This window comes from Amblyomma americanum, chromosome 2 (assembly GCF_052857255.1).
Source record: "Amblyomma americanum isolate KBUSLIRL-KWMA chromosome 2, ASM5285725v1, whole genome shotgun sequence".
Taxonomy (NCBI): Eukaryota; Metazoa; Arthropoda; class Arachnida; order Ixodida; family Ixodidae; genus Amblyomma; species Amblyomma americanum.
The window spans coordinates 187,452,125-187,464,369 of NC_135498.1; the positions used below are offsets into that span (position 1 = coordinate 187,452,125).

A 12,245-nucleotide genomic window follows, 5' to 3' on the forward strand; every position below is an offset into this window, starting at 1 on the left:
TTTGCCGGCGGCCAGGGACCCCCAGGTCGCCGCACGTCGAGGACACACGCCAAAAAGACTAGAAAACCTCTGAAGTGAGAAAACAAAGCCGAAAATTACGGACCGGTGTCAGACAGCCGGCCCACTAATCGCCGTCTTCTTCTTCCTCCACCCCAACGCGTTCACTTGGTGCCCCTCTAACACGCGTGAGCCGACGAATAAATATATTTCATGCTTTACCGAGCATCCTTGTGTCTTCATATGCTTCTGATCGTCAGTGTTTTTGGGGACTCACGCATGAGGTGTATTTGTTTGTTCGCCTCCTCCTTTTTTGTTTCACCCCCGTGTTTCTTTTTCCGGTGTCGACGAAACGGTTGTACAAGGCTTTAATCTGTATACTCTTTCCTCTGCCAATGTATCGCTCTGTGTATGTTGGTTCACCGGGAGATGATGTACTCAAGAGTGTACGTAAAATGCCCCTCTCGCCATATACAAGAAACATTCTTTTCCTTAAGCTACACACTGAGACATCACTGTCTAAAGCATGGCTAGAGAAAAAGGGCATATTTGTGTCTACGGTTAATTGTCGCCTTCGTGATGCTCGTGAAACGACTGAGCATTGTTTCATCAATTGCAAAGATGCAATACTCTTCTGAGACATCATGCAATGGACATTGAAAAAAAAACACTTAATTTGATGCCGCATCCGGTGCAATATCTCACTGCACTGCCATTTGTTGATCAACCCATGGATGTGATTTTTAATCGTGGTTTTTATTTGGATTACACAGCCTCCGGAAAACACGCATGATGGATCGACATTGTCAATCTGTTGTTTCTGCTAAAGTCCATTTCAGTAGAATGCTTGTACCCGCCCAGACCGAGTTTGAACCGGAAGGGGGCTCACTCTTAGTGCTGTGCTGCTCACTGCCTTTTTTCTTGTTCTACGTTGCTTAAGTGTACTCATTTGCCACTGTTTTCTCAGTGTTTGTAATGGCACAAGTACGTAAAACATTGCATCACTGTAAAAAATGCCATGTTGAAAAGATAGGTAACCTTAGTCGTATATGTGTTGCGTGCTCATCTGGCACGTAGTGGGCGTGGGTTCAAACCCCAATGCCAGCGAATTTCTTTCTTCATTTCTGGGAAAATTTCCGCCATGCTTATGAGGCCTTCGTTTCAGGGCCCATTCACCTGTGAGATCCGCAGAGGTCGCGCGACCAGCAGTCGCCTGCGACAACACCGCAGCTCAACAACACTTGCAATTGCGACGTGCGGGTCACCTTCTCATTCGATTCTCGCTTGAAATGACAACTCTCGGGAATGACGTTGTTCGCGCGCTTTCGAGAGTTTCGTCTGCTGTGGCCGCATCTCGTGCGCTCGCGCTTGGCCTTCAAAAGTGCTCTGGTCCCCTCGATATTAGCAATTTACTGCGACAACCTGACCGAGAGGAGGACATCGCGTCAATGTGCACTGCAGCGGCACTATCATCAGCAGTGCTGTGCTTCCTCGGCTCGTGACATGCGCTCGCGCTGGCTACGTGGGGCCACGTGCAGTGTGCAGTGTAAATGCGTCTTGTTGTGCATTAAGAGGAGCGTGCCTTAACCATGTCGCTTTTATAGTTCGTCAACATCCGACCTGGGAGACCGTTCCGAATCTCCTGGAAGCTCTGCTCTGCTGAGAACGATCGGCTAAGCTTCGGGTGGCTGGTTGTGGCATTTTCTCTCTGCGTCTTTGCGCGGTAAGGCAGTAAGCCCGGGCTATGTCCACCCAGACTCCCGGCCAGGGGAGCTCTCTCTGGTCGGCTTCTCTGTCCACTGATCTCCTACCGTTGGAAGCTTTTTTGCGCAGTGGTGTCGGCAGTATCCCTGCCGCGTTGGTGCCTAAGGATGGTGATGCAATCAAGATGAACAACCCTGGTGCTGTTCCGGCTGCTCTCCAGTCGGCAACTTCTCATTATGAATAAATCTCAGAGGTACGCCAGTTTGGACGCGGCGGGATTCTGTGCAGATCTCCAGACCTCGCCTGTGTAAGAGATTTGCTAAACTCCTCATCCTTTGCCTCCCTTCGGGTAAGTTCCTTCATCCCTTCACATCTGGCGTGCACGGAAGGTATTATACGAGGCGTAGACTCTTCCCTGTCTCCGGCAGAGACTCTTGAGCTTCTGTCGGCTGCAGGTGTTGTTGCTGTGCAGCGCTGTAGCCGGGATGTAAACAACTTGCGGATGCCCACTGAATCAGTGATTGCTACCTTTGCCGGCACTTCCTGCACCTCTGAAATCAAGATATGGCCTCCAATTTTCCGGGCAGACCCGTTATCATCTCGGCCTCTGCAGTGTAACAACTTCTGGCGCTAGGGACATAGCGCCGGCGGTTGCAAATCCAACTTGAGGTGTTGCAACTGTGGGAATGGTCATTCAACGAGCGCCTGCACTGAGAAGAATGAGAAGTGTTGCCTTTACGGGGGTGCTCACTCTGCAAACTACTGAAATTGTCCCTCTAGAGCTCAGGAAATCCAAATTCTGGAGATAATTGACAATGAACGCTGCTCGCGCCGTGACGCTATTTCAGGGGTCAAAAAACGTGCCCACGGTTATGCCGGTGTGACCACTCGGCAAAGTGTCATGTTAGACTCAAGGCTGTCCCAGGCAATTGCGGCTGCTGTGGAGGCTCCGATGTCTAAAATGGTAGAAAAGATTGTCGCAAGTGTGTCAAAGTGCCTTACAAACGTTCTAGCGACTCAGCTTACACATGCCGTGCAGGCCGGGTTGGCACCTCTTTCGACAGCAATTCCCTCTCCTCTTATCCGGCCTCCAATTCCAGTAGCATCACAACCCCAGGAACAAACCTCTGCCCCTTCCTCTGTACCTACCTCGGGTACTTCGAGGGATGGTATAATCTATGATTCCGAGATGGTGGAGCCTGATGCGCGGCTTCTTAAGCGCAGCGGGTCCCCCATGTCTCATTCGTTGTCTTCTCTGGGCACCCAGCCCAAATCAAAGAAGCAGCAGCCTGGCACTAAACCCAAGGATACCATTTTGGAGCAGGCAGTTGCTGCTGCTAGACATTCGCAACCATAGCGTCGTTGCGAGTTCTGCAGTGGAACTGTCGCTCTATTCTTTCCGCTTCCACAGATTTACACTCCATTTCTACCCAGCTTAATCCGGATGTCATAATTCTGCAAGAAACGTGGCTTTCAGTCGACAAACATTTTCATATAAATAATTACCGTTCATTTCGCCTAGACCGCCAGTCAAGAGGCGGGGGTTTACTAACTTTAGTCTCTTCAAAATTTTGCCACAGGGCTATGGTATCTTTTCAACAAATGTCTCCTGACTGTGAGATTTTGGCACTAGACTTTGTACTTCCTAGGTGCTCTCCATTTTCAATAGCAAATTGTTATTTCCCCAATGAAGGCCAGGATGTTAGACCTCTAGACTTGTTACTCGCTAACTGTAAAACCCCAGTTCTCGTGGCTGGGGACTTCAATTCTCACCATGTGTCGTGGGGTTTTAGGACTAATACATGCGGCAAGCGCCTTTGGGACTGGGTTTCTGATCACAACCTGATGTGCTCAAATTCAGGATCGGCCACTTATCTTCGCTCACACACTCAATCTGTTTAGATGTCACGTTCATTAGTCCTGGAATTGGCCGAATGTTGATAGCGGCACCTCAAGTGACCATATACCTATTAATTTTGATATCATATGTCGTGTTACTCCGGCGTCTTCTCAGTTGCGGTCACATGTAAATTATGACAGATTTCAGACGGCGTTGCGCTCTGCCCTTGCTTCAGTGTCTAACATCGCCGAGGTCCACCAGTCAGCAAGCATATGTCTGGCTATAGAGGAAAGCCGTAAAAAGTCGGAGTTCCTGGTGAGGCCAACAAAAGGGAATTCTTCTAACTGGTGGAATGCGGACTGTACAAGAGATTACAGGCAGAGGTAAGCAGCAGGGAAAAAGCTTCTTCATAACCAAAGCCCGAATAACTGGAGTGATTATAAATTTATTGCAGCCACCTTTAAACGCACAGTTTCTCGCGTGAAGGAAAAATATGACTCAGAACACTTCTATTATCTTTCAAAGGTGGGCAACCGACATGCACTATTCGGTTTTCTACGGTCTAGGAAACAGCTCATGTCCTGTCATAATTTTCAGTAATTAGTTATGTCACCTGAAGAAGCTATCCAGGCGGTTGAATTAATTGCCACAGGCCTGCAAAAGCGGTTCTCGTCTTTACTACCTTTGCGCCCATTGTTTTTTGCACCAGTCGTGCCAAATGATAATGCCTTACAAGTAAATCTATCACAGCTTTCACAAGTTGTAGAGAGATTGCCAGCTGCTGCTCCTGGTCCTGATGGTGTTACTACAAAGATGCTCAATATTCTATTTGAATAGTCTCCCAACTCTTTATTGCACCTAATAAACTACTCTCTTAAACACGCTTGGATACCTTCTGAGTGGAAGCTGTCCAAGGTGATCCCTTTACTTAAATATCAGGTATCAGCCATTCTGGACCGCAAAACTATTATACTCAGCCCGTGCCAACTCGGTTTCCGGCCACGGTGTTCGATATGGAATGTACATGCTGATCTTGAGAGCAGAATTCTCCTTGCTCATCGTCAACACCTGGTCGCGACTTTGGTTACGTTAGACGTCGCCAAAGCTTACGACAGTGTAGAACACTCCATCCTGATACATAGGCTACAGTCTCTTCAATTTCCAGATTATATAGTTGCATGGATATCTGCATTTCTTTATAACAGGGAATTCTTTTGCGCCCATAATGGTGTTTATTCAGAGAGGTACAGACAAACGCGAGGTGTACCGCAAGGAGCTTTTCTTTCTCCTGTGCTCTTTAATATTCTGTTGAGCTCAATTCCTCTCCACCGCCGTGTACGCGCTTACGTCTATGCAGACCACATTGCGTTTTTTGCTGCTGCGCCGGATATACATTCTCTGTATTGTCTGTTGCAGTCATATTTCAATACACTTGAGCACTGGTTGAGCGCATTACACCTGAAGTTAAATGTTGGCAAGTGCGCCATTCTTGTTTTCCCTCTATTCGCTCCTGTAGTGGTCTCTCTCACTTGCCAGTTAAAAATAATACCGCAGGCTCAATCCCTAAAATACCTAGGGGTCATTTATGACAACTAACTCACCTGGCGACCTCACATTGACCATGTCGCGGCGAAAGGGGCTCGTGCCGTGGGCATGTTACGGAGATTATGCCATCACCGGTACGGCATGCGCAGAGATGCGCTAATAATTATCTACACTGTGTATGTCAGGCCAATTTTAAAATTTGGATCAGTGTTGTTTTCAGGCTCGGCTACATATAAACTTCGTCCTCTCGTCCTTTTAGAGAGGGAAGAACTTCGCATGTGCATCGGCCTTCCAAAAATTGTGCCTATCAATGTGCTGTACCTTGAAGCCCGCATTCCGCCTCTCTTACCACGACTTCAATTTTTAACTGTGCAAACTTACCTTAGGATCCATGAATCCGATTTCCACCGTTCCCAAAACATTTTCTGTTCTCAGCCGACGTCCTTTTTTGGTGTCTCCTGGTCTCGTTTCAATTCCCCTCAGGTAGTGTTTGCGCAAAGATTACTTCAGCCTTTAGATGTAAACATTTCTGATATCCTTCCGGCGCTTCGCAATTGGCCCGCTATTCACATTGTTTTCGACGACATATTCCCAAAAAATGCAAAACTTTTGCCACCAAGTATTCTAAATGGACTTCTAGAGTATAATCTGAGGACCCTACCTACAGATATAGCAATAGCCACTGACGCATCGCAATGCAACGAAAAAGCAGGTGTGGGGATATTTTGCTCGCATTTAGACTGGTCCTTTTCACTGCTCCTTCCAGATTTCACCCCTATGTTTCAGAGTTTCTAGCAGTTGTACTTGCTCTATGCAAGCTAGGCCCCTCTATTACAGGAGTTGCAGTAATTATTCTTTATCTTTGTGTTCGTCCCTCGCTGCACATGTTCACGGTCCCATTTTAACAACTTTCTTATCCCTACTTCCTCCGCATTTGAGCCTTGTTCATTTAGTATGGGTTCCCGGTCACAGCAGTGTGGCAGTAAATGAGATTGCTGACAATCTCGCAAAGGCTTCCCTCAGCGGCCCCGTGTTGCCAATCATCCCGGCTACAGCCTATATTACAGCATCTAGATTTCGGCGACGTGCGTTTTTAAGCACGCAACACACATCACTTTTAACATCGGCGGATTATGAGCACCTTAAATATTATTGGAACAGGAAAATTTGTTGCTCTCGGCAGCTTGAAGTATCACTGACGAGGCTGCGCTGCCGCATCCCCCCTCTAAATTTCTATTTACACAAGTCGGGTTTGGCGCTCTCTCCCCTTTGTGCATTTTGCCGTGAGCCTGGATCTATAGAAGATTTTTGGCTGTATTGTCGCCGATTCAACTCTCTGAGAAAAAGGTTGCTGGAGGAGCCCTTGCAGCATCTTGGCCTTAGTTTGAGCAGCCCGCTCTTGCTATCACTTGGCGCCACTACATTTGGGTTCAGCCACAGATCTGTTTGTACGGCTGTTCTAAATTTTCTGATAGAATCTCACCGACTGCCTTGCTAAGTGTTCCAAACTTTTCTATCAATTATTACATTTTGACTAAATCATTATTATTTAATCCCTCTCTTTATTATTATTCTTATAATTTTCAAATCAAAACTCTCATCCCGTTTCTGTTCATGGCGAAGAATTCACCGGTGTTGCGCTCCCCCGTGCTTTTCCTTTTTGTTAACTGCGTTCAGGTGAATAGCCACCCGATTCTTGGCCGATCCCCCAGTGTGGGTATGTGCCATCTTTTGATAGGCTAACAACCACAACAGCTGATTCCTGGTTCCTGGCCTGTTCGCTTCGTCCGCGTCGCACTCCGTTAATTTGTAGAGGACAAAGTCTCTCTGCCTTTACAGTTTGGTGATACCGGACGTTATGGACGCGTATAACGCCGCCGCGGTTGCTGCGCCCAGACCCCAGGTTCCGGCTCATAGGCCGGCTGCGGAGGACATCGCCAGCGTTGACGTTCAGCTGCCGTCATTTTGTCCTCAGAATTCTGCCGTATGGTTGGCGCAAGTGGAGGCTGTGTTCAATCTTAAGCGCATCACTTCACAGCACGTGAAGTATCTCCACATCATGTCGACTCTCTGCCCCGAGGTAATAGACGAGTTTGACGATCTTTTGAAGACGCTCGACCCTTCCTCCCCGTATGATCACTTCAAGGCTTCGGTCCTGGCCCGGAAGACCATCTCGGAGCGCAGCCGCCTGCAGCAGTTGCTCAGTGCTCAGCACTGAGGACCTTGGTGACCGTCGACCATCTCAGCTCCTCCATCGCATGCGACAGCTGCTCGGCGACCGCCCACAGGACGTCTACAGACCGCTACTCCGTGAGCTGTTCCTTCAGCGCCTGCCTCAGAACCTCTTGGTCATCCTGGCTGCAGCAGGTGATGTTAGCTTGAATAAGCTCGAGGAGTTGGCTGACCGTGTCTCGTATTACTCTGGCCCGCGTTCAGTGGCTGCAATTCCTTCCGCCGGGTCGTCCACTCTCGTCGACCGGCAGTCAAGCCTCGAGGCTAAAATCGACCACCACACGAGCACCGTTGCAGCACTGCGAGCGTCGATTCCTCGTCGCTACCAGCGTTCTTCTCACCAACGGTTGTCCCATCGCTCCAGTTCTAGTCATCGATCGAGCCCTGCCTGTGACGGGTTCTGCAGGTACCACCGCAGGCTCGGCGCTGCTGCCCGTCAGTGCCGGCAGCCTTGACTATGGCTGGGAAACGCGCCTTCGAGTCACTGATGGCTGACGGGGATTCTAGCGCTACATCCAGCCGCCTACTATACGTCACCGACATAATCTCAGGATGCAGTTTCCTTGTGAACACCGGTGCACAGGTCCACGTCGTGTCTTCCTCCCGCCTCGATCGGCAACGCGCTGTCCAAGGAACGCCTTTGCAGGCGGTCAACACCTCCCCGATAGATACCGACGGACAGCGTTCAGTCACCCTCAATTTGGGCTTACGCTGCAAATTCCGATGGATTTTCGTTATCGCGGACGTGCGGTTGGCCATCCTCGGAGAGGACTTTCTCACCACTTTTGGCCTGGCTGTCGACCTTCGATCTTGTCGACCGTGAACCACACGACTCGCTTATCTATGAACTGCGTCCTCACCCAGCTGGCCACCCCATCCTCCAAGCCGCTCCGCATCTGCCGTCGTCCGCCTTTGCTGCGGTTCTGGCCGATTTTCCTGCCATAACGCCGCCCAGCAACCTTGAGCTTTCCGTCCGTCACACCGTCACCCACTACAAAGTCATTACGGGCCCACCAGCGTTCTGCCGACCGCGCCATCTTGCTGGCGACCGCCTCGTCATTGCCCGCCACGAATTTGACCTTATGCTGCAATTGGGCATCATTCGGCCGTCGTCCAGCAGTTGGTCTTCGGTGCGGCGTATGGTGTCGAAACCTGACCCCGGCGATTGGCGCCCCTGCGGCGACTATCGTGCCCTCAACACCCGCACTGCCCCGGATCGATATCCTCTGCCGCATATTCATGACTTTGCGGCCGACCTGCATGGCATGACCATACTTTCCAAGATTGACTTGGTGAATGCCTACCATAAGATCCCGGTGCAGCCTGCAGACATCCCGAAGACTGCAAATGTAACACCATTTGGCCTCTTCGAGTACGTCCGTATGCCCTTTGGTCTGCGAAACATTGCTCAGACATTCCAACACTCCATCAACGAGGTCACTCGCGGCCGGCGTTTTGTGTTAGCGTATATCGGTGATCTGCCGGCTGCCAGTTCCTCGTCAGCAGAACACGCTTAACACCTACGCCTGCTCTTTTACGCCTCGAAGAGCACAGTCTCGTCATCAATCCGGCCAAGTGTGTGTTTGGCATCGACGCCATTGAGTTCCTTGGCCGTCATGTCACAGCGCAGGGAACTCGTCCTTTGGAGAGCAAGGTGCGCGTCATCCGCGTCTTTCCTCTCCCCAAGTCACTTCGCAAGCTTCGCGAGTTCCTCGGCCTCCTGAACTTCCACCGACGTTTCTTTCCCGGCATTGCCCGCATTACCCTACCTCGCAACGATCTCTTAAAGTCACTGCATGGCCCTCACACTCCTCTCGAGTGGACGCCAGCTGCCGAAATTGCCTTCTAAGCCGCCAAGGACACCCTTGCCGACAGTACTCTGCTCATGCACCCACTGGCCGACGCCCCGTTGCATCTCATCACCGACGCCTCTGGTGCCGCTGAAGGTGCCGTCCTGCAGCAGCTTCAGGGCGACTGCTGGTGCTCGCTGGGTTTCTTCTCCCAGAAGCTCAAGCCCGCAGAAATGCGCTACAGTACTTTCGGCCGTGAGTTGCTGGCTGTCTATATCGCCATTCGATACTTTCGTCACATCTTGGAAGGAGTCATTTTTTGTGTGCTCACGGACCACAAGCCCTTAAATTTTGCTTTTCGTGTAAACCAAAGCTCATACACTGCACGAGAGATACGGCACCCGAGTTTTATTTCTGAATTCACGGTGGACATAAGACACATCAAACAACCAGTGAACAGTGCCGTCGATGCGCTCTCCCGTGGCGTTACTCTTGCATCAGGCCCACTTGATTTCCCAGCGCTGGCAGCCGCATAGGCATTAGACAGTGAGGTTCAAGCCCTCCAGGCCAACCCTAGCTCTCTGACCTTGTCGCCGATGCGCCTGCCGTTCTGCTCGGACACCATCATGTGCGACGTGTCCAGTGGTTCTCCATAGCTTTTTGTACCCACCGCGTTCCGCCGCCAAGTCTTTGAACAGCTGCACAACGAAACCCGTCCCGGCATTCGTGCTACGCGGCGGCTCGTGACGGCTAGATTCGTCTGGCCAAACGTCAACCGAGATGTGCGTCGCTGGGCTCGTGAGTGCTCGCAATGCCAGCGTGGCAAATCAACGCGCCACACGCGATCGTCTCATCACCCTTTCCGGCTCCTTGACTGTCGTTTCGACCATGTATACGTCGACATTGTTGGCCATGTTCCTCCATCACGAGGTTTCCAATACATCCTTACGTGTGCTGACCGCTACGCACGGTGGCCCGAAGCCTTACCGCTGCCCGATGTCAAGGCGTCTACAGTGGCGTCCACGTTTTTCAGTGGGTGGATTCCCCGGGAACAGTTGGGAATAAAAATAAATGGAGAATACCTAAATAATCTGCGATTTGCTTATGACATTGCCTTGCTGAGTGAGTCACTCAGGAGGTGAACTGCAAATCATGATCAATGAGTTAGACAAGCAGAGCAGATCGATGGGTCTAAAAATTAACATGCAGAAAACCAAGGTAATGGTCAACAGCCTACCAAGGGGTCAACAGTTCACAATTGGCAGCGAGAGCCTAGAAGTTGTGACGCAATACGTCTACTTATGGCAGGTAGTGACAGCTGATCCGGATCATGAGAGGGAGATAACTAGGAAGATAAGAATGGGGTGGAGCGCATATGGCAAATTCTCGCAGATCATGAGTGGCAGTTTACCAATTTCCCTCAAGAGGAAAGTGTACAACAGCTTAATCTTACCGGTACTCACCTACGGGGCAGAAACGTGGAGGCTAACGAAAAGAGTTAAGCTTAAGTTAAGGACAACGCAGCGAGCGATGGAAAGAAAAATGATAGGTGTAACGTTAAGAGACCGGAAGCGGGCAGAGTGGGTGAGGGAACAAACACGGGTTAATGACATCCTAGTCGAAATCAAGAGAAAGAAATGGGCTTTGGCAGGGCATGTAATGCGAAGGCAAGATAACCGCTGGTCGTTAAGGGTAACGGAGTGGATTCTAAGAGAAAGTAAGCGTAGCAGGGGGCGGCAGAAGGTTAGGTGGGCGGATGAGATTAAGAAGTTTGCAGGCAAGGGGTGGATGCAGCTGGCAAAGGATAGGGTTAATTGGAGAGACATGGGAGAGGCCTTTGCCCTGCAGTGGGTGTAGTAAGGCTGATCATGATGATGATGATGATTACCCGTTTCGGCTGCCGCACTGTAGTAACGGCGGACCGTGACCGCCAGTTTGAGGGCGCCTTGTTTCGCGCCCTGACATCTCTGCTTGGCGTGCGCCATGTTCACACCACCGCGTATCATCCCTCCGCGAACGGCATATGGTATAGAAAGCTTGCACCGACAGCTGAAGGCTGCCCTTGTTGCACGCAAAGTTCGCACCTCTTGGCCCGATTCCCTTCCCTTGGTGTTCCTCGGCCTTCAATCAGCCTTCAAAGAAGATATGCGGTGCACGGCGGCCGAGATGGTCCACGGGACTGCCGTCCGTCGGCCGGGCGAGTTCATCATTCCGGCACGCACAGAGGACATCTCGCCGCCTGCCTACGTTGAACAACAACGCCTGCTCTTCAGGCGCCTGCAACCTGTCCCCACACGTCCATCGCCTCACAAAGTCTTCGTGAGCAAAGGCCTCGCACGTCCACCCATGTCTTTGTGCGTGGAGACGCCATCAAGCCTTCGCTCACCCCTCCCTGCAATGGACTTTATCCCGTCCTGCAGCGGGGTGTGAAAACTCTGAAGAAGTCTGTCGGTGGACGAGAAGCAGGCGTTGCCATCTACCGCGTGAAACCCGCCTACATCGCGCACGTACCGCCACTTCACCATCGCGAAATTTCAACCTGTCCGCAAGGGGGGGGGGGGGGGGGGGGGGGGGCTGTAGCGGCACTATCACCAGCGGCAGTGCTGCGCCGCCTCGGCTCGTGACATGCGCTCGCGCTGGCGACATGGGGCCACGTGCGGCGTGGCATAATTGCAGTTGATCCCTGGTTCCCGGCCTTTCGCTTCGTCCTCGTCGCGCCCCGTTAATTTGTATTGGACTAAGTCTCTGTCTCTCTACATGCACCGTGGCTGTACAAGCGGCCTGCCAGACAGCCTGAATACCGGCCGCTAGCGTCAGTAAAATGCCCTAGTGTGTGGTTTGTTCGCGTTCATACCATGCCGTGGGAAGTAAAAATTCAAAAATGAATCAATCGTGAGTGTCGTTGGCCAATACCAAGTTGCTGGGTACAAGAAAACTTCTTCGCATAGCCGCTTTGCTGCTGCCCAAAGCGGCTCGATCGCCTGGCGTCTGCTTTCTTCGCTGCTGATGGCGTAGCGGAAATCAAGCACATTTTTATAGTGTCACGAGACGGAGTTCACAATAAAGTCGTGACGAGAGTAGCATCTTGGTTACAGCTCTGGTTAGTTCCAAAACGCCCTCAGCCGCGGCATCGTTGT

At 51.0% G+C, this 12,245-nt stretch overlaps 1 protein-coding gene and 1 pseudogene across 1 annotated transcript in view; both read left to right on the forward strand.

Moving 5' to 3' along the window:
- The first annotated feature begins 1,138 nt into the window (after positions 1-1,138).
- Positions 1,139-7,304, forward strand: LOC144120301 (uncharacterized; annotated as a pseudogene).
- Positions 7,305-8,583: 1,279 nt separating this feature from the next.
- LOC144120302 (uncharacterized) overlaps positions 8,584-12,245 on the forward strand; it is a 76,150-nt gene continuing 72,488 nt past the window's right edge. Inside the window, exons 1-3 of the mRNA XM_077652691.1 lie at positions 8,584-8,690; positions 9,194-9,363; positions 11,240-11,462. Of these exons, the coding sequence (XP_077508817.1) occupies positions 8,584-8,690; positions 9,194-9,363; positions 11,240-11,462 (500 nt within the window). The remainder of the gene's footprint in view (positions 8,691-9,193; positions 9,364-11,239; positions 11,463-12,245) is intronic.